The following is a 21,011-nucleotide window of genomic DNA, read 5'->3' as shown; positions in this document are numbered from 1 at the left end:
CCTGCATTTAGGCATATTTAGGCATGGGCGGATTTGAAAATTAATAAAATGCAAAAACAGGTCAAACTGGAAATAGCAATACCTCAGGGCTCAGAAATAGGTGGTGTTTCCCATCTCAGTAACTGAAGGACTGTGTGTTTGTGCTCCCAGCATGCTTTGCAGGGCAGGTACCCACAGGGAGGCAGCTGTAGTCAACTCATTAGGTCTTTTTGCGACCTCCACTTTTAGTCTGTGCTCTGGTGCAGTGGCCTGCTTTCACTGTATAGCTTTTTAAGCTGTCCATGCAACCACAAGCAATTTAAATGTATAAAAATACTCAAATTATATGCATGACAGAGACTGACAGTAAAATTGTAATTCAAGCACACACACACACACACACACACACACACACACACACACACACACACACACACACCAGACAGTTTGTTGCAGAGGCATTCAAACACCACAGGCATATAACATAAGGGGAACCAGTGAAGAGCACCAATTCCAGCATGAAACTTCAGGAACGTTTGAAATAAACTATCCAGTATCCAAGCCAAAGTACTGTGTTTCATGTACGTAGCTGGATCAGCTTTGTTGGAATGACTACCTGCATACCAGCACCTTTGCAGTCAGTGTGGAATGAGATCATGTTTGCACACAGAAGAGGGCGTATCTTCCACTAGTACTTTGTTCTTGTTAAAATTTGACCAGAGCAGGGGGCAAAGTAGCAGTGATTAGGAACACCAGCTGTGAGGCATACAAACAGCTGTGGCCATATAAGACTGTAGATATAGTTGATCAAGATACAGTAAATGCAAGACTAGCAATACCCCTGAAATGAGCATGTTGAATGTATTTTATATAAAGATTATGTTGATAGTTGGAATTAGAAATATGACAATAGGATTGACTGTTCTGTACAAGTACGCCATATTTAAACCTTCGTACCATTATTTGTCAAAGGACTTTCAGGACTAAAGACACCATACTGATATGTTTTTTCTGTGTGTTGATTCTAAGGTACATCAGATATTCTGACTGAGCATCACCTACTTAATAGGTGCCATCTCACTATGATACACGTTTCCATCAGAGACTACTTATGGAAGACACCGCCTTCGAAAGTTGTTCTGGGAACTAGCCAAGAGAATTAGTATTACCTGATACGTGGGTTAGTATTGCTGTCAAGACATGCTCTGCAAGATGATAGGCTTCTGCAACCCATATGTCGATGGCTTCAACCTCCTCAGAGTACGTGCTGTCAAAGCAGAGTGTTTTGGTTTGGGTACGTGGAGCATTAGCGACTGGGGTAAAGCAAGACTGTTGGGTACATGCAGCGTTGTCCTCTTCCTCTTGACTGCAGCCCAGCTGTTTGAGAGCACTTATGGTGAGATGTTCCTGTTCAAAATCCATTACCATCGTGGGAGGGGATTGCTGACCATAGTCGTCCTCAGAAGGAACACCTTGAGTGTCAGCTAGCTCTTCACCCTCCTTTGATTTGAGGCACTCTCGCATGAATTCAACAAAGCTATCCACGGGCTCAGAAAGCGAGCAGTCAGTTACTTTCAAATCCTGCTGTACTTCGGAGGGCCTTTCACAAGCACCAACTGCCTTGTAGTTGTCTCTAACATGTGAGGTATTATTCGAAAATTGATGGCTAGCTGACTTGTTTGTCTTGTCACCCATCTGTGATGCATCCTGGGTTTCAGAATCAACTTCAGAAGAGTCATCCAGAAAGCGATCTTTTGCACCTTTTGGCTTTATCTCGAGCTCACAGAAGGGAGACAACGGTTCATAATCAAAGGATTGCCCGTCGTAAGTATCATCTCGCATGAAGCTTTTCGAGAAGCGAGCCACTGCCTTGTTGTTGAGGTTTTCCTGGGCAGTAAAATCAGTTTGGTCTTGTTCAGCCAAGCTTTGTTGTGCTTCATTTGACCACTCATCTTTGTCAGGTAAGTCCACATCTTCATGTACATCTGAAGAAGATGTGGCAATAGTCTTTGATTTTTCAGGGTGTGGTTCCGGTGCGGATTCCTCACGGATCATATCAGGACAAGATTTGACTATCTTTTGTTTGGGAGAGTATTCATCTTCCGAGTCTACAGGTGAGGACGGAGGAGAATAGCCTTCCATGAATTCAGTTTCAAGGGGCCTTCTGTTAGGTGCTTCATTGGGGTCCTTTTGAGTTGGTTCTGCAGTTTTTGGACTCTCGTCGACAACCTCGTAGTCTTCTTCCTCTGCTTCAAATTCCATCTCGTCATCGCTGCAATTTGGCTCCTCTGTTTCAATCACATTGATTGTGGGAACCTGCATTAGTTTTCTCTCTGACCTTGCAGGGGGCATCACCATTTCCTCGGGAGGGGGTGTGGTTCCCGGACAGGTGATGTCATTGGATAGATAAGAATCAGGTTTTGGAGGTGGGGTAACAGGGGTGAAGCCATCTTCAATAACAGTTTCATCAGACTCTCCTGAGCTGTCCACTTCCCTGGCTTCTGATGGCTCCAGATCTTCAGTCCAAGTGGTACTCTTGTCACTCATGACATCTGGAGTGGCTTCAGGGCCATCTGGATGCATCGAATCCTGTCTTGATGGCTCTTGGATCTCTGACTGGTCCTGCTGAACCCACATGTAAGCGGTTGGCAGAAAGTTAAGGTCAAAGTCTGGCTCGTCAACACTTATGTGTTTCTGTGAATCACCTGGGAAGTCTTCCTTCTGTTTTTGATCACTTGGAGAGTCCATGAAAGCATCAGGAACACGAGCAAAAGAAGGAGGGGAATCAGGACTGTCCTCTGACTTAAATTCTGAAGAGATGGTGCCTTTAACAAATCCACCATCATCCAAGTCTGGTACTGGTGGAAGATGAGCCTTCATCCACGCTTCTGTTTCTTCAAATTCATTCACTCGTCTTAAGTCTCCAAGAACCTCAAAGGGGGATTCTGGTGAATCCTGATCAGTAGAGCCTCTTTTCACTTGGACAACTGGTACATTTCTCTCCGTGCAAAACTTCTGAAACCCAGCGGTATCAGAGGGAGCTTTGTCATGGTGGCGATCTTTTAAGTGTGAGGAACCATTGCTTCTAAAATTACTCTCCTTTTTGGCTGCAAGAGCTTCCAGAGCCTTGATGCGTTCCGAAACAGGGGAAGTCTTTATTGGAGACTCTGGCTGTGCATCACTTCCGTAATTATCGGGGGTAAAACAACCAGGTTGGGAAGAAAAGCGAAGGGATGTCGCTACCCCTTGACAGAGCTTGTTGGAACCCAGCACCAGCTTTTTGTCTGCATAGACACGCATGGAGAACGACAGCAAAGAAGAAGAACAAGTAGGGGAGGTCACACGTATCACCTAAACGCCCATGCAATATTGATATCATTGACTAAGGCCTTACTGTTACTGCAGCCCAAGCGTTCATGCATTGCATCATTGGAATGTGAGCTACATGACCATACTGGACTGATCATCTACTTTTTTTTTGCTCTTGGTAGAGCAATAGCTGCAGTGAACATAATGATGGCATGAAGCAGCAAACACAAAAACACTTAGGTTTATTAAGCGCTTATTCAATTAATTTGTAGGAACAGTAAAGGCACTAAGACCATGTTTAAATTAAACAATGGAAGCTTCAAAACGGCAAGGTCACAATGTGTAGGTCCAACATTTTGTGCCAAATAAAAATTTACTTGAACGAGTAAGAGCAAAATTATTTTTATGTTTGGGTTGGGAGAATCTCTCCCCAAAAGTTGTGAACCACTGTTTCAATGCTGGCTAAACAGAATATTGGTATTAACAGCACCTCTGCTGGTTGCAGCCAAGTACTGCACTCCATTTTGCCTTAGTTGCTTTCAAAGGGATAGTTCCTTATTTTTACATTAAGTTGTATGACATCCCCATCAACAGTGCCATTTCCCCCCACTTTGTCCAGTGAGCAGAGTTCTGGTCGTTTTTTGGTGTATAAGAAAGTAGTTCTGGTTAGTTGGTGGGGTCACTTAACTAAAGCGTTTTGCTTCTCAAAACAATACGAGTTCAAAAGAGTAAGAGATTTGCATCACAAAAAAAGTCAGACCTCACAATTATTCGGCATTAGTTTCTCTCCCTTTGTATCACTGCGCTCTGCTGCCAGCTGTCAACTGTTGCGCACCTTTCCATCACTTGTTTCAAAGTGTACTGCTGGGATAGTCAAAGTAAACATGGCTGACTACGGAGCCCGTGATGGCGACATTCGTTTTAGGCCAAAGGTGCACCAAAATACACAGATACCGAACTTCAGATGGAGTTACAACGGGCAGAGAGAGACAGAAGATGGACCCACAGCTGTAGCTGTGAGGAGACTATACCTATATTCACTTTTTTCCCCACCTTATTTTGACTGATTTCCAAATGACACTGGACATCTATGTCAGTTTTTAGAAACACCTACAGCTAACATATAATGTGATTGGAAGAATACTAATAGAAATGTAGAGACAATGTCACGATGCACACAATGTTACTAGCAGATTCTTGATAGCCTGCTCAGAGTATAGCTTGTAAACAAGGTGGTAATAGGTGACATCTAATTAGCTAGTATAGCTAGTTCTTACCTGGGGTGCTGGAACAGTAGAACTCTTCAAAACATGTTTCTTCTTCTGTCTTGGGTGTGTAGGGTGTAATCCTCCCTGCTGAAGTGTGCACTACACACACAAAGCGGTTTGATCCTGGCCACTTTGGTTCCCACATATGGCAAAAAGCCAAAGTTTTCAAATAGCAATGTCCGTGACAGGAAAGCGATTTAATATAAAAGGGCAAATCAGACACATTCTTGTTGTTACAGCCCACATAATTACAAGTCCGCAACACTTTCTTTAAAGATATTTACTTTTTTGACGATACCACTTTAGCCTAGCTAATGTATGTGTGGAACCCATACACAACAATGTACAAGGGACAGCGCGCAGTGTGTAGAAAGGTAGAGAACATAACGGCGAGCGATTGTGGAAAATGGTTTTGTGATGCAAATGTATTACTCTTTTAAACGCATGTTGTGTTGAGGAGCAAAACGCTTGAGTTAAGTGACCCCACCAACTAGCCAGAACTACTTTCTTATATACCAAAAACCGACCAGAACTCTGCTCACTGGACGAAGTGAGGGAAAAGTTATTGTTGGTGCACAAAACTGCTGATGGGGACGTCACACTCCATGTCAAATAATCTGAATTATCCCTTTAGGACATGATCAATCAATCCATCCACCAATTCCACATAATCGACCAAATCCTTGTCAATCAACTAACCAAACTGAGATTGTGCCAATCCAAAGATACAACTGTATTATTTTAAAATATTGATAGACATGTTATCAGATGCTTTTCTGTTGTCATAATCTAAAGTATTTCTATTCAGATTAACACAAACCTGCTTTACCATGAAGTGAAACCATGCTGTGCTTGTGTAATAGACAAATACTTAACAGTACAGCTATCTGTTCTAGCATAACTACTAATACAGCACTAATCTATGAATAAAAGCAAAAGAAAAATGGGGAAAAAAACCTTAAGGCCTTCTTAATGACAGAAGCAATGATGTCTGACATGCACAAAGCCACAAGCAGCTAACGAGTGGTCAGCCACTGGACAGTGGCTGATAGCTCCAGTGCCGCTCTTCTTCCCCTGGGGCCCCTTTGCTGCTGGGTCTGATGATGGGGGTTTAGATACTGGGTCAGGAGGAAGGTGGGACCAATCAAGCTCCCCACGAGACACCAACCTGATCCATTTTTAGGTTGCTACCACTGCTCGTACAACGTGAACTTCTCTTGCTTTCTTAAAATAAGGTGGCAATCTTGGGATTATCTCAAACCTGCAGTCAGTACGGCTGACCTCAATAATGCTCACTCGCAGGCGATAAAAGACTGAAACAGATCAGACTACCAGCAGCTGCAGAGGCCCACACGTCTGTGTCTTGGTAGTAAAGACAAGGTTCCAATTCATGTGATCATCTGGTGGTGCAGGGAAAAATTGGGCCGAATGCGTGTGTCACGTGGTGTCTTTTCATAACGGCCTCAAACTTGTGATTGTGGCAAGAATTTCATGATGAGGTTCTTGGGAAAAGGGCTGGGTAACTCTAAAGGCAAGCTACAAGAACATATGTAGTTCTACTGGACGTTGAGGAGCAAGAGATGGCCACCAGAAAGAGGGATGGAGAGGAGCAGTAGAGCAAAACGAGCCAGTGAGAAAAGAGGAGGAAAAGAAGAATGAAGCAGGCAAGCAACATTAAGAGAAGCCAACACTTGCCTTGTGAAGACTGAATGAGAGATACAGGCGAAGAGGAAAGAAAGGAATCTGGAAAAAAAAATAATAAAACAACAGAAAAAGGACAGAAGAAAAATGAACCCCTGTTCACTGTACTGTATGACAAAGGCATTCAAATAAGAAATAACTTACAAACTTACTCGACTTTATACGCTACACAAAGCTATCACTGTTCTACGGCATAAACATGTGCTGATCTTACATTTACCATGCAGATTCCACTATGAGAGAAGTAGACAATTTACAACAATTTTGACTTCATTCTCCTGCTTTGAGATGCAAGGCGTGGAACAGCAATATTACACAAACCACCTTAACTGTGCTGCAGCTTCACAGCAAAGAAATAACTTGAAAGCAAAAATGACAATAGCATAGTCTTCATCACTCAAATGCTGACTGTGCAGATTTTAATCAGCAAATTAAAAGGTTATTTTGATGTTGTCACTGGTGATGAAATTTATCATTAAAAAATACTAAAAATCTGAAGACAAATGAGAGAAGCAAAGCTAAATCTGACTGGATGACACATGTGGAATCAAAGGATGCTTGTGGGTTGAGGGGGCTTTTTGTTTGTTTTCTACGCAGGATTTTGTGCCGAGTCAGGTTGCCGTTCTGCAAGCGTGAGGAATGCTAGGAGATGTGTGTGTCACATGGACTCAGGGGTGTGTGGCATGTAGATGTAGTACAGGATTTGCAGGTTGGGGTTGGTTCATACTTGTGAAGCAGCATTCCGTGTCTTGAGTTCATGAGGCAGTATACCCTCTCAGACACCACACCTTCACTCTCACTCTTGCAACACAAACTGTAAAAATGGAACATCAGCTAAAGTCTACGTCAGTGGTGACTAGTCCTGACCTGGTGTTCCTGCTATCGACTAGCTAGCATCTCCCCCTGGGGGCTGTTTGACTGCTTCCATGACCTCAGTTAAGTGATCCAAGCAGGTCGGAGAAGTATTACAAGAAAGGAGAGGAGGGGGCATCTTCACAAGCCAAGTATAAAGAGCAGGAGGCTGAAGGAACTCCATGTTCTAGAGACTGTGAGAGCTCTCCCTGTCTATATGGATCAGCCGCCTCTTTTTATCATAAAAAGCAATATGTGATGCTTAAACTCACATGAGCTGAACATTTCTAGCGTTACATGGCATAGTTCAGCAAAACCCTACTCCAAGTCAAACACTTTTCGCAAATCCACTTTCAAAATGTTCTGATGCGGGTCGTGTTTCGTTGCATTTTGACAATACACAAATAAGAGCTGTGAGTCTCATATGACCTACTGAGAGAGATTTTGGACAACTCTGTGCTAGGACCATCTTCTGACACCTTCCAATCATATTAAAACTTTCCCATTTTTCAAAAGAATACACTTTGTGTGAGCATTTTTCTCTTGAGATTGCATCTTTTATGAGACTGTGCGCAATTTGTGTCAAACTTCCTCTGATGATGCAAAGCAGTTGGATAATTGAGGTCCTCATTTTAAAGTGTGCCACTTCCTCTGTGACTGGCGTCGCTCATCAGTGGCCACGTCCAGTCAGATGAACTTGTTCCTGTTCAAGCAACTACTGCCATAACATATTAAAGAAATCAAATAAGTATACACAAAGCGTCTACAAGTGTTGGAATGGGGATTCGTTTATCTTAGGATACTATTATTAAATACAGTCAAAATGACACATGAAAGGCTGTAATGCACACATTAGGGAATAATCCCCAATGAGAATGTGAGGGAGGGTCTTAAAAGCTGTGTTTTGAGGAGACTCATTCAGCCGTGTTCCAACAGCATAGCTTTGTTCGGTCAGCTGGGTTTAAAGCCACCGCCATTCAGAGACATTTAAGACAAAAACAACAAAAAAACAGCACAGCTGTGAACAAATAAGATACACTTCTCTCTACTTCCTCTTAATTGAAAATAATAGATTGTGATAGCACGTGTGTCTCCTGATGGAACAGCTGAGCCGTGAAGGATGGCAGCTGCTTGTAAAGGAGGATCATATTACTAGTAAGGTAATACTATACCTGGTAGATACTTGGCCATCATGGTGAGGAAATAGATATTAAATCAACTTACATTTTCACATATCTAAATACAATTGTAAGAAAACTTAATGACCATGATGCACTGTGTTTGGCCTCTTAGTGCCAATTATTACTTTTTTAATCCATCACAAGTTGTAGTAAATGCCAATAAGATGGACCAATTCCTAAATTCTCACAAAAAAGGCCAATTTGAGCTATAACATGGCATGACATGCCACACCCAAGCAATGATGTAACCTGAAAACAAGATGAAAGATAAATGACATTCTTCTTAGTGAAAGGTCTTGCTGTGGGGGTGTCATCACTCATGACATCTATACAGAGCTTTGCCTTTAAGAGATGCTGCCTTTATTGGCACTTGCCCTGTAATTCATCTGCAGTGCAGAACATTGTACACTAAAGCAGCCGTAAAAGCATTAACATTCCTACAAGTATTATTACACACTGTTCAATTAGGCCCACGCCCAAAACAGACATGTCATAAAAATGTGAACGTTGATTGGACGCATGTTATATTTGTGAGTCGCTGCTATTATGAGCATTACGGTTGGGCTAATTAGGTGAACTGCGTGCAAGCAGCTGGCCTGCATTGTTACAAATATTACCATTCATTGACAACAATTATACACCATTCGGCTGAATAACGCCACGTTCTTACAGTATTTTGTCAAATATATGACATAATGAAAGTCATACAATGGCCACGCACTGCTCGACAATAGACAAAAATAAAGGCGCAATGGCTTGTGGGCTCGAAGATAACACATTCATGAGTCAAACAATGTAGATTGATAAGCAAGACAAAAATTATTTTGTACCTAAAATACGAAATCATTAGATGTTTTCTTACCGGTTGGCCTTGATTCTTTAGAAGCAGAATTTTGTCCATCTGCGAAGCCCTGTGACGATGATATCTGGGCGGACTGAGTCATTGGATCCATACTGAGCTTGCAAAGCGACGACGGAATAAGGCCGATGAAATGTATCGGTTCTCAGTCAAAGTGGCCTCTGACCGAATGCTCCTTGAATGGATAGAATAACGTCTGCCTTTCCCCCTCCAGAAAAGCAAGATCTGGGTCTGCGCTTTACCGCGTCGTCGGACAAGTGAGGTGGAAAGGCTGAGAGAGGGAGGGGACAAGGCGGTCGATGGAGGAGGGGACAACATGGCGGCGGAGAGACGTTCATGAAAGCATTCGAGAGTCGTACATTCCAGCACCAATCTCCCCCACCCCAATACGTCTTGTGCAATGCCATAAACGACGGATTTTGTATGTATGTCTGTATTTGTATGTATTGAGATCGTCATTTGGGTATAATGACAATATTCGATAGCACCAAAAAGCAAAAAAAGCAGTACCAGTGCAAGAGATTGCTAGTATTAGCTAGTAAGTAAGAGTATTACGACTACATAAACAAATACTCATACAAATTAACACAATATCAAGTGAATTACTACATTATGAATTACCCATGCCGTTTCCCTTACATAATGTTTACACAACACAGTTGATTTTGCGTCACGTAGCTCTACTGCCCACTGGTGGGCAGTAAATAGTGTCCCTGAAGAGGCAAACATCGAACGGGGTGACTGTTGTTCAACGTCGACGCTGCAGGGCGAAACCTCTCGTAAACTCTTGAGGGTCATCGTGATCATGGCAGGTACAGGATACACCTTTTCTTGGTCGCCATTTCACAAACTTTGTAAATCGCAAGACGGATCAACTCCAGTGTTTACACTCGAGATTGATGAACTCCAGATGGTCTGCTGACTTCCGTTGGGCGAGAGATTGCAACACGTTTGCAAATCCTCAAAATGGTGAAAAAGTGGCGTAACGAAGGTATAATTTGGACTGTTTCAGATGAAGTAGAAGTGGTGGAGTCCAACCAGAACCCACTGATGACTGTCACCTTCCAGAGAGACACCAACAGAAAGCAGAAGTACCTGGAGGCAGAACCAAAAGCTCTCGGGGTCTGTGCATGTGGAAAATTCCTGCTCATGGTTCATGGTTTGTTTGAATGAATTAATCGTATTGTTCATCCTGGTTACAGATAACCCAAATTGGGATGAGCTTGTTTCAGATTGCGTCTACGTGTGTGTTCCACCACCAAAACCTCGGCCTAAGTAACACAGACATCCCTTTCATCATTTTATCACTTCTGGTGAGAAATAGAAAGATCAAATATGAAATTAATGGTATGAGCACACCTGAGTTGCATAACAGTGGCTGTAAAAAAAAGAAACCATCTTACAAAAGAAACAGAAATTGTGGGTCCTTCAGTGTACTATTGTAATGTCTACAGGTGGTTATAGCTGGGAGTGTAGCTATAGCGGCAAAGAACCTCCACCTGCCTACGGTGAGTCGGCAATACACTCATGTAATGTGTTTATCTATTATTACAAAGACGTACAATGGGGAAAATAAGTAACTGACCCCGTGCTGATTTTGTAGGTTTATCTCCTTACAAAGATATGAACATGATTTTTTTTATGGAGCGTTTGCAGCAACAAGATTGTAAAATAAAAATAATCAATAAAAATGCCATTTAATAAAAGGTAATAAATGAATTTCTATTTGATTGAAGAAAATAATTATTTCATCGTGACTTAGTACTTAGTGGACAAACCCTTGCTGGCAAGCAGAGATATCATATGTTTCTTGTAGTTGGTCACCAGGGTTGCACACATCTCAGGAGGGATTCTGGTCAGAGAACCATCCCCAAAACAGAATGTTTCCACCTCCATGTTTGACAGTAGGGATGGTGTTATCGGATTCATATTCAGCATTTGTCTGCCTCCAAACACTTCGAGTCGAGTTGATGCCAAAGAGCTGAGTTTTGGTCTCATCTGACCACATCACATTCTCTCAAGCCTTGTCTGAGTCATTCAGGTGTTGGTTGTCAAACTCCAGATGAGCCTGTACATGTCTTCTTAACCAGGGGGTACTGCAGGATCTAAATCCATTACAGCAAAGTGTGTCAAGGTCTCTCTTGTAAATCTGAGGTGATCTCTCACCTTTCTCAGAATCATTCTTACCCCAGAAGAGCCAAAAGATCAAACAGCACATCTGGCCTTCACAATAAAAACACTGCATGTTTGACAGATGGCATCTAACAAATAAGGTTCTTAGAAAAATAGCTTCAATTGACAATGAACACGCTGGTTCTTTAATGAATTTGGTTGAGACAAAATGTTTAAAATAAATATGGTACGGCGGAACCTTGGTTAGAATCATTAATTTGTTCTAGAAGGTCCGACTTTAAAAAACAGAAACAAACACTAACCGAATAAACAGACAGTAACCAAATAAACTTTGGCCCATAAGAAATAATATAAATCCAATTAATCTAAACAGCCAAAACGTTTAAGACTAAAAAACTAACTTTTATAGTTTTACAATTATAGTTTGACATACAGAAAACAATTTCAAATGCATATAAATGATGAATGAAAGGGATAATTGAACATTTAAGGTTACTTTTACCTTCATTGACGTGAATCTGGACTGTCCCCAAAGGCACGATGTGGCAGCAAGATCAATCACCACCACCTTCCTGTTTTGACATGAGTTATTTCTTGAATTCAATAGTGTTTCTCACCTCAATAACCCAAAAATAGAGCCAAAGAAAGTTGCAAGTGCTAGGATTTTGATAAAGATGGTGAGAAACACTGTTGAATTCAAGAAATAACTCGTGACAAAACAGGAAGATGGTGTCCGTGTGGGGTCTCGCTGCCACATCGTGTCTTTGGGAACAAAGTCTTCAATGAAGGTAAAAAGTGACCTTAAAATGTTCATTTATCCCATTCAGTCATCATTTATATGCATTTAGAATTGTTTTATGCACGTAAAATTATAATTATAAACTATAAAAACATGTTAACATTTTTGAGATTTGACCGCTGATGACATCATAGACGGCCGACCTAACTTACGGTTTCCGTTGCCATTGTGTTCTCTAGCTAATAGGATTCTAACAAGGAAGGACATTTTCTGATTAAAAAAATAATTAAGACTACAGATGGACTTAGGCGGCATATCAATAACAAGACAAAATCCACGGCATTTTGAAGGCTAACCGGAGAATGCAAGCAGGCCGATGCAAAACTGACGTAAATTTTCGACATAAACCAAAAAACACGCTAAACAGGGCGGACGCTATCCGAGGTTCCACTCTACTTTTTCTATAACTTATATTGCAATATTTGTCTTATTTTGTACAAACAGTGTTTATTTGTGAAATGTAGAAGCCTGATGTGCTCATTCATTACTCAAGCTGTGACCTTACATTAGTTTGAGGGAAGATATGCTGCCAATATTGGTAATGAAGTGCTGGACAATATCAAGCATCTCTCTTGATAAAAAAAAAATAACCTTAAATAATGGTTATTTTTTTAAGTTCTGTCTCTTTGTTACAATAAACCTACCATAAAAGTTTTCCACTGCTCATATCTTTGGAAGGGGATAAACGTACACAATCAGCACATCAGATCAAATACTTATTTTCCTCACTGTATACTGCCTGGATATACCTGTACTGTACCATCAAACACTGACGTGAAGTGTTATCTTGTTGTCAGCTGAGGGGCTGCTTGGGGATGCAGATTTTGGCCTGCATCGCCTCCATCTTCAACATAATCTGCCTACTGATAAATCTTGATCAGTATGCGACACAATGCTGGCACTACTATGACCACAACTTGACCACTTACTTGAATGACTGCCGTGTTCTCGAGGTGAGTAAGACACTATTGCAACCATGTCAAGGTATTTGGAGCCCGAGGTTTTTCAGTCCTGACTTGTTTTCAATCACTGACAGCGCACCAGGACTCACCTCTTTGCAGAGAGCATGCTCATCCAGGTCACTTTGTTCGCCATCTCAGCCACCCTGGCCGCTTACTGCTGCAAGGTGGTCAACTGTTGTGCGCCGGCTCCCAAAGTGGTGAGTAAAGAGTTGGCGTGCAAATTTGCTCAAACCTGACCTTGCCTTCTGTCTTGTGCAGCCGGTGATCACTTTGCAAACCCAACCTGCCGAGCAGTGACGACGGACGCCAATTGAGGCAAGGATGTTAAAATGCACAACATGGCACTTTGAAATGTTACCTGCACAACTAGCAAGCAGTGCTAAAAGCCATTGTGCCCTTCCTGCCTGCACCAACCTTGTGAGCAGAATTCACAACTTGTATACAAATAACATACATTATATTTTTATATCGACTAACTTGTTTGTTAGTTGGGTTATCGCATAAGTTGATCAGTATGACCCAACATCACCAAATTTCAACACTTGAATGAATACTCGCTCTGTATTTTACTACCATTGCCTGAATAACGCTTTGATTCATTTGTCTCTGTAAAATATGTAAGGATTATGATGATCACTGCAATAATTACAAGACCATGTGCCATCCAGATGATTTGTTATTCTGTGAATGCTGAAGAGCGCTTATTCTAATTACGCCCCGTTTTTTTGGTGGTCAACTATTTCCACACTTTTCAACCCATTCAAACCATTTCAACATCAAAAAGTTCAGCTCATTCCGGGAATGCAGCCATCTATTGCAACATTCGAAAAAATGTCCACATTTTCCACAGTTCAATTCCCATTGAAAATGGATGGGCAATTTTTTTAAGTTTACACATTTCTCACCCAGTTGAAACCATTCAGAAATGAAAACAGAGAACCAACTGAAACCCCACATGAGCAAGCGCTTGGCGACAGTGGCAAGGAAAAACTCCCTCTGAGGAAGAAACCTTGAACAGAACCCTGGCTCTGTGGGGCGGCCGTCTGTCTCGACCGGTTGGGTTAACATCCAAAAATAAGAGGGATAGATGGTAGATCAAGCCAGAAGTCTTAGTCTTAGTCCAAGGAACATAGGAGTGTCTCTGATACATTTCAGTGTGTCGGGTCAGTTTTGAAGTTTTCCCGTAATTCCACATTTTCAAGACAACATTTAATTTCAGTGTCAGCTCTTCAGCATTCACACATCCATAGATGGCCATCCTTCTTGTGTTTCCTTCTGTAATTCCTATATATTGTGGCTTTAAAACCCCATAACTCAGGCATTACATAAAACACTTTTAAAGCGCATTAAAGGCACTGTATGCAACTCGCTCCGAATGACATTTTTTTAAAACAAAAAAATATAAGAACACCACCGCCAGCTAGCATATGTTACCAACAGTAGTTTAAAAGAACAGATTGTACAAAAAATGTCTATATTTTTCACAAATAAAACTGGATAAAAAGTGTTGGTAAATTTTCGTTCAACACTAAAACAATAACTGCCATTCATGGCTGTCTCTGATGCCTGTTGGTATACACGTACATGTCCATGGCGCATACACACACACACAAAAGCAGTCTGAGAGAGGCGATGAACAATTTGCAGTCATGTTCTTGTTACGAAAGTTATAAATTCAATGATAACTAACGTTAGTAGATCAACTTTGGCCAATTGCTATAATTACCTGACAACAAACATAACTACCGGGGGTACGTGTTATGTCGGCGTCCTCAAAGCAGGAATAGGTCGGATATACCGGTAATACTAGCAGTACGGTCAAATGTTGGCGCCCTCTAGGCAGCTAAAGGAACCGGCTGAATACTGTCTCTTTAAGAGCAGGTTTAATAGGTAAGAAGCAAACACTGTAAAAGGTTTTCATGATCCCAGGTAGAAAAAAAATATAAATATTTTTGTACAATCCCTTCCACATCAGTGGCGATAGCAGTCATTTGAGTTCATTTCCTTCATAGTTGATCTGCCCAGGGGTTCTAGAAGACACAAAGTCCACATAAAGATGGTGAAAAAGTCCTCTAACCTCAGCGACATGACTGTGTCTGTGTGTGAATCTTACTTGAGATGCAGACATTGTGAACTCCTCCAGGTCTCCTAAGCAGCCTTGTTTGAGGCGGATGAGACTCCCCCACAGCATGGAGCGCCAGCAGGCCGGACACTGGCCCTCCACAGGTAGGAGGTGGGATGGCTCCGCCTTCAGGAAGAGCTTGGCCAGGCAGATCACGTGACTGCTCATTCCGCAGGATGGGTGGAAGCAGCTCAACTTTTCGGAAATCTGAGGAGGAGTAGAACAAGAAGCCGCTTGGCAAATGCTCATTGTATCAAGACAGAATCTGAATAAAGGAAGCTACCTTGACCAGGCCCCTGCAAAGGAAACACCTGGAAGTCTCCACCTGGTCTTCGGGCTGTAACAGACGCTTCTTCTTGGCTTTCACGCCTCCAAAGACGACAGGGACGTGCAGAGGAGGCCGCAGATTGGCGTCAAAGTCTATCTTGTACTCCGGCTTGAGCCAGCGGGCGATCAGCGGGAGCCGGCTCCACGGCGCTACCCGTAGCATGTTGGAGACAACGCGCCAGTGGAACTGCAGGCTGGACTCTTTCCTGGTGCGGCGGGAGATGCAGGAGAGACGCCTGGAGGAGTGAGGGTTCTGCCACGCCCACTCAAACTGACAAGACACGATAGCGACGGTTAGGTTCAAACAAACATGCACCAATTGTGTTGTCTGTCCCAAAAGTGACTCCATATTCACGTCTCAATTCGGGAAGATTGACTACTATGGTAACATTGCAACCTCCTATCATACTATGCTTCACTAATCTGCATGTAATTTAATATAAATTTCCTTACTCTCAAGGCAGCAATATCAGAGGGAAAGCCATGTATGATAAGGACCATCTCCCTATACAAAAACAAAGAGATGCATGCAGAATATTAATGACAGCGTGATCATTAATACAGAAAACAGTTGGAAGAGTGTACAATACCATGGTCCTCTCCCACTGGTCCTCTTTGCTCCTCCTTTGTGTCGTCCAGCATTGTGCTGTCCGATCCTGCGCTCAGGATTCACCGTGAAGCCAATGTATATTCTACCTTTAAATTTAGGGTTGAGGCAGTAGAGCATATACACACCGAAGAAGCTTTCTACCTCTACAACCATTGCACTGGAGGGGAACTACACTACATACCGGCACAAAATATCGTAAAGGCAACGAAGTTAAATAAATTACTTTTTAGTCAAAGCTTTACACAATGACCATAACATTGTGTTATTTTGACCTTGTAAAGCTTCTCGCCGATCGGATTCTGAAATGTTCAATTCAAACAACACTCGTACTTAGTAGTCCATTAGATTGCCTGATGATAATGAGGGGACAAAACATGTCCTCTTAAAGTACGGTACTGACAGTTTTTTAAGAGGTTGGCTTCTAGCTTGCGTTATTTGTGTTATGTAATTTTATGTGTACGAATCGCTGACTAAAACTCCCCAACCCCTTACAAACCGTCAGGCATTCGACGGTTTGCTATTTCAAAATATAGACCCTATCTCTCGCTTTTATGTATGATCTGATTGGTCATGGTTGTGAATCCTGCTCTTGATTGGTTATTTTACAGGAAACACGGAAATTACCAGGAATTCAATACAGTACGCAACATTTTCCGTATGTGCATTATCTATATTTATTTTGAAATAAAACGTCTTTAAATTATAGGGTATGTTCATAATAATATTGACATTTTAAATCAAACCAAGGATGAAAAGTTTTATTCAATTGTGGGGAAAGGTCTGCTTCCGTTTCTAGTTTGGCTAACAAGACGCGTTTTGTATGAGAGATGGTGCATCTTAAGCAAAATTAATCGATTTACTTACTGCTATCACTTGTTTTGTTGTTCTAGAAATGGCTGTAACATCAGACCATATACGTGACAAACTTCTAAAGGAGCTCACGGCAGAACACGTGGTAGGGTTTTGTCTGTTATTTGTTATAAGCGGTATCATTATTCATTGTGCCACTTCATTAGGCATCACATTTCTAACTTATCACTTGTCTTGTGTTCTCCAGGACGTGGAGGACACATCACCCAATAGATGTGCAGCCAGCTTTAAAGTGCTTGTGGTCTCCTCCCAATTTGAGGGCAAGCCACTGTTACAGAGACACAGGTATTAAACACACACACACACACACACACATATATTACCCATCACAGAATGCCAGTTTGCTTGTCACAATATCAGTCAAAAACTTAACATAAAATAAGCACAAAAGTGCTGTGCATCATGATTGCACGTTGCACAGTACATGAGTACCGGTTTAACATAATATTAAGAAATGTATGTTTTGTTGTTAGGATGGTAAATAGCTGCTTAGCGGAGGAGCTGAAAGATATCCACGCCTTTGAACAGAAGACCCTGACGCCAGAACAGTGGAAGAAACAAAAACAAAATTAACTCACGCATCATGCATTGTGTGTATATATAAATATATATATACACAAGTGCAGTTGTTACACATCCCCTCAGTTGCTAATGTGCAGACAACATAAATGCATTTCAGTATCCTGCTGGCAATAAAAACCATCTCATGCTACATTTTTGCTGTCCTGTATTCCATATTCGCAGATTTCTTTTCTCTGCTTTAAACTGTAACCATTTTTTTTAATGGTAACTTAAATAGAAAAAACTTTGATGACAGGGGAAAAAAGTGCTGAAGGTGCTGTCTTAAGTCAAATCACTTAACATTTTCCAGCAGGAAGATGCCTTGACAAGACGTGATGTTGTGTAACTTTAGGTTTTGTAAGTACAATACCGTATTCTCTAATTGTTTCTTAAAGTGGAAAACTGAAACAGCGAGAGACACATTAGGGGTTTAGTGTATCAAAAATAGGCATTTTCAGGGCTTTTTATTGGTGCGTCCATTATTTGTAGTTTGCATCATTTGCAGGGAGTCTTGGAACATAATCAATGCACTGTATATAGAAGTACACAATCTACAGACTCTGAAAGTAGAGATCATGTATGTGTGTTGAACATTACCCAACAAGAGCATTTGAATCAAAATGAAAACCACGCTGAGGCTGTTGAATATCCAGTCGATGAACACCTCACTGCGTGGTGCACTTATCAAACCGAGCAGAGGTCTGTAATAGCAGAAAGACAACCCCCCCTGCCTGTGTGACGCATTAGCCATGTGTATTTTGCTCAGTTGGGAGGTCCTCTTAGGGATCTATTGATTTCACAGCCGGCCATCTGAGGCTCTGATAACACCACTGCAGTCAACAACACCATTTGAGTCAATGTTCTTCAGAAAAATCAATCAATAAATGTTCAGGTTTCATATTTTATGTCAGAATGTCACTATGGAGATGAAAGTGCAAGATTGGATGAGTCACACTATCCCGATTTCCTTGCTGAGAAGTGAGGTTCTCTGGGATGATTTTTTTCACACACACATGCTTGTAAAGAATTGACACTGTTTTATATTATTATTATTAGGCTCCTTCTCGTGCATGCGTGGGTTTTCTCCGGGTACTCTGGTTTCCTCCCACATCCCAAAAACATGCATGTTTTGTTAATTGGCGACTCTAAATTGTCCATAGGTATGAATGTGAGCGTGAATGATCGTCTATATGTGCCCTGCTATTGGCTGGCGACCAGTCCAGGGTGTACCCTACCGCCGCACGAAGCCTGGTATAGGCTCCAGCATACCCCTGCGACCCTAATGAGGACAAGCAGCATAGAAAATTGATTATTAGGCAAATTTTCTTGTTTGACTTTAGCAAACTTCCGATAGTCATGCTGTCGTTCTTCATGGGACGTCCCGGAAAGACAGCTGACGTGGGGACTTTTTTAATAGAAAGGAATAGAAAGACAAAAAAAACCCATCAAGTCAAAAACATGGCATGCTTGCTCACTCCACAATACATTCATGTGTGTGATAAAGACAAGTCAAAGGAAAAGTCAGTAAATTATTGTGATAGCAAGCGTGCCGGCCAGGGCCAGTTGGCTCAATGGGGGATGGGGAGGGAGGGGAGGAAGTGTCGCCGATCAATGGCAGTGTTTGTTTGTGATGTAGCTGTTTTTTATAGTTAAAAAAAATCAATGAGTGTGAATTAAGATCGCAATTTCTGTAACATTTTTGTGTAGTCCTAATTCTCATACAAGTTGTGGCCTCCAAACTTCAAACCTGTATATGTGACTTCTGTTAGTGCCCCTTAGTGGCTGCTTACTGCAACTACAACACATACCCTCATACGGCGGATGTTTCTTAAAGTAAAACTTGCCCATCACCCACAATCCTGATGTCAGACATGAACGCAAGTCTTTCTCTTTTATATATATACAAAAACAGGTAAAAAGCGACAGCTCGGTACTGCACGTAATTGGATCCACCTATGCCGCCTATAAAGACCGCTATTACAACACCTCCAACAAGGTTTTATGGTTTTATATCTATGCTGTGACCATGTAGTAACAGGTACATTCAAGACAACATGTAATACTTACAGTATTTTGCGTATTTTGGCCATTCCATGCATGACCAGAACTTCTGCCTCGGCGCATTGATTTCACAAAGCAACATAGAAACGAACACCGACACCTTTACTATCAAAAGAGGCATTTTGCCCCCCTCACTCACGAAAGAAAAGTAGTATGGGACCACATCTTAAAAGCTTTTAAACGTTTTAATCTTTCTTAATTTTACCTGTTGCAACAAACAGAAGTGCAACGTGTGTGTAACAGACGCCAACCGGTGGAGTTGTGAAAGTTTGTTGGTCAAACCTCACTAGCTAACGCCTTAAGAAGTGTGCAGCACAGTGAATTGACCGTCTGTTTCTTTTAGCCGTCCGCTTTAACGCCCAATCACTGTTATACATACAAGTTTACTTTGAAATAAATTACTATTTTTCAGAAAATGTCAACTGCTTGTTTTGAAAATATCTTTCAACGTTTTTTGTTTGCTAATTTCTTGCCACATATCAAGCACACAGGTAAACCAACATTGTTGCAGAAATGACAAAGTAATCTGTCTGTGCAGAATTAAACACACATTTTTGTATGAGATGTTTCTTTTATGGGGGTATATACATTTGTTAGCTTGCCGCGGGGGAAAAGTCATCTCTGTCGCAGGCACCCAAAACACCGCTTCCCCCGCCCTCCCTCTCACTCATCCAAATCACCAGTCAAAACTCAGCCTTGATGTATTCACGGTCTTACAAAAAGTGGAATATTTTTTTAAACTCTTTTAAAAAACGCAGATTTTCCCCACGCAGGTCTTAAAAAAATTCTTCAAGCATTGTGAAGGGAGCTGCAACAAGGAGGCTGAAGAGCCGCATGCGGCTCCGGAGCTGCAGGATGCCGACCCCTGACCTAGCGTTAACTTTTTCAAACTCGGAAATAAAAACGTAGCAGCAGTGGTGTCAGCTGAAATATGTAGCCTTACCTTATGGAAGTTGTCTGAGCCCCAGCCTGACGCGCTGCGGTCGAGTCTGTGGTGAAGCTAGTCGCTAGCAGGCTAGTAGCTAGCCGGTGTGGTGTGGCTAAGTGTCCATGTGCAGTAACGTAGTTCGATCGGCGTAACAATGTTAATAATAATAACAATGCCGCTGTAGCTTGGCTATATGCACGTCACATTATATGTAAATGGGGTGTTATTGGAGTATTTTTCATAATCCTTAGAATAAGTTGGTCCCATACGTGCAGTACCGACCTGTCTCTTTTTATCTGTTTTGCATTTTTCTGGTTCGAGTTCCAAGTTCAGTCTGTACATTACAGATAAATAAACAGATATGAGTTTCTCAATAGTATTTCAAATCATGGGGGTGTGAAAACATTTCTGTCCCTTTATGGGGGGCATGAACCTGCTGTAAAGCAACAATAAGAAATAATACTTTGCAGTGCTCCCCCTGCAGTTATG

At 41.7% G+C, this 21,011-nt stretch overlaps 4 protein-coding genes across 10 annotated transcripts in view; 2 read left to right on the top strand and 2 right to left on the bottom strand.

Annotated features, from left to right (window-relative positions):
* Positions 1-9,741, bottom strand: part of rtn3 (reticulon 3) — a 17,044-nt gene extending 7,303 nt beyond the window's left edge. The window contains exons 1-3 of one of the 3 annotated variants that reach the window (XM_054800461.1): positions 9,153-9,741; positions 6,252-6,299; positions 1,149-3,263 (exon numbers count right to left, since the gene is read on the bottom strand). In XM_054800461.1, coding sequence (XP_054656436.1) covers positions 1,149-3,263; positions 6,252-6,299; positions 9,153-9,243 — 2,254 coding nt within the window. In that variant the 5' untranslated portion in view covers positions 9,244-9,741. The remainder of the gene's footprint in view (positions 1-1,148; positions 3,264-6,251; positions 6,300-9,152) is intronic. The other 2 variants (XM_054800462.1, XM_054800463.1) reach the window with 2 other exon arrangements.
* On the top strand, positions 9,480-14,541 carry LOC129194932 (uncharacterized). Its single transcript, XM_054800466.1, has 8 exons — positions 9,480-9,574; positions 9,828-9,961; positions 10,162-10,271; positions 10,352-10,462; positions 10,604-10,657; positions 12,879-13,034; positions 13,118-13,240; positions 13,302-14,541. The coding sequence occupies exons 1-8, from the start codon at positions 9,486-9,488 to the stop codon at positions 13,338-13,340; spliced, it is 816 nt and encodes a 271-aa protein (XP_054656441.1). The 5' UTR covers positions 9,480-9,485; the 3' UTR covers positions 13,341-14,541.
* Positions 12,131-21,011, bottom strand: slx1b (SLX1 homolog B, structure-specific endonuclease subunit). Its single transcript, XM_054800468.1, has 5 exons — positions 16,083-21,011; positions 15,946-15,997; positions 15,449-15,763; positions 15,157-15,372; positions 12,131-15,073 (listed from the first exon to the last, which is right to left on the bottom strand). The coding sequence occupies exons 1-5, from the start codon at positions 16,253-16,255 to the stop codon at positions 15,050-15,052; spliced, it is 780 nt and encodes a 259-aa protein (XP_054656443.1). The 5' UTR covers positions 16,256-21,011; the 3' UTR covers positions 12,131-15,049.
* Positions 16,684-17,676, top strand: zgc:112271 (uncharacterized protein LOC553698 homolog). 5 transcript variants are annotated; one of them, XM_054800469.1, is made up of 4 exons: positions 16,684-16,757; positions 16,993-17,057; positions 17,160-17,257; positions 17,446-17,676. In XM_054800469.1, the coding sequence occupies exons 2-4, from the start codon at positions 16,995-16,997 to the stop codon at positions 17,543-17,545; spliced, it is 261 nt and encodes an 86-aa protein (XP_054656444.1). In that variant the 5' UTR covers positions 16,684-16,757; positions 16,993-16,994; the 3' UTR covers positions 17,546-17,676. The 5 variants fall into 5 exon arrangements, with proteins under 5 accessions (XP_054656444.1, XP_054656446.1, XP_054656447.1 ...); XM_054800471.1 differs by having other exon boundaries at positions 16,709-16,741; XM_054800472.1 differs by having other exon boundaries at positions 16,734-16,809.

This window comes from Dunckerocampus dactyliophorus, chromosome 15, assembly GCF_027744805.1.
Source record: "Dunckerocampus dactyliophorus isolate RoL2022-P2 chromosome 15, RoL_Ddac_1.1, whole genome shotgun sequence".
Lineage (NCBI taxonomy): Eukaryota > Metazoa > Chordata > Actinopteri > Syngnathiformes > Syngnathidae > Dunckerocampus > Dunckerocampus dactyliophorus.
Note: the sequence above shows the minus strand (reverse complement) of the source record. Positions and strands in the feature narration are given on the sequence as shown.

Bases quoted from the DNA above. Each gene is read 5' to 3' on its own strand.
- LOC129194932 (XM_054800466.1), top strand. From the start codon at position 9,486: ATGAAAGCATTCGAGAGTCGTACATTCCAGCACCAATCTCCCCCACCC. The intron at 10,658-12,878 runs GTGAGTCGGCAA...TCTTGTTGTCAG, and splicing joins AGAACCTCCACCTGCCTACG to CTGAGGGGCTGCTTGGGGAT. The intron at 13,035-13,117 runs GTGAGTAAGACA...AATCACTGACAG, and splicing joins ATGACTGCCGTGTTCTCGAG to CGCACCAGGACTCACCTCTT.
- slx1b (XM_054800468.1), bottom strand. From the start codon at position 16,255: ATGGTTGTAGAGGTAGAAAGCTTCTTCGGTGTGTATATGCTCTACTGC. The intron at 15,764-15,945 runs GTAAGGAAATTT...GTGTCTTGTCAG, and splicing joins CTGATATTGCTGCCTTGAGA to TTTGAGTGGGCGTGGCAGAA. The intron at 15,074-15,156 runs GTAAGATTCACA...TGTGTCTTCTAG, and splicing joins TCACAATGTCTGCATCTCAA to AACCCCTGGGCAGATCAACT.
- zgc:112271 (XM_054800469.1), top strand. From the start codon at position 16,995: ATGGCTGTAACATCAGACCATATACGTGACAAACTTCTAAAGGAGCTC. The intron at 17,058-17,159 runs GTAGGGTTTTGT...TGTGTTCTCCAG, and splicing joins AGCTCACGGCAGAACACGTG to GACGTGGAGGACACATCACC. The intron at 17,258-17,445 runs GTATTAAACACA...TTTTGTTGTTAG, and splicing joins CCACTGTTACAGAGACACAG to GATGGTAAATAGCTGCTTAG.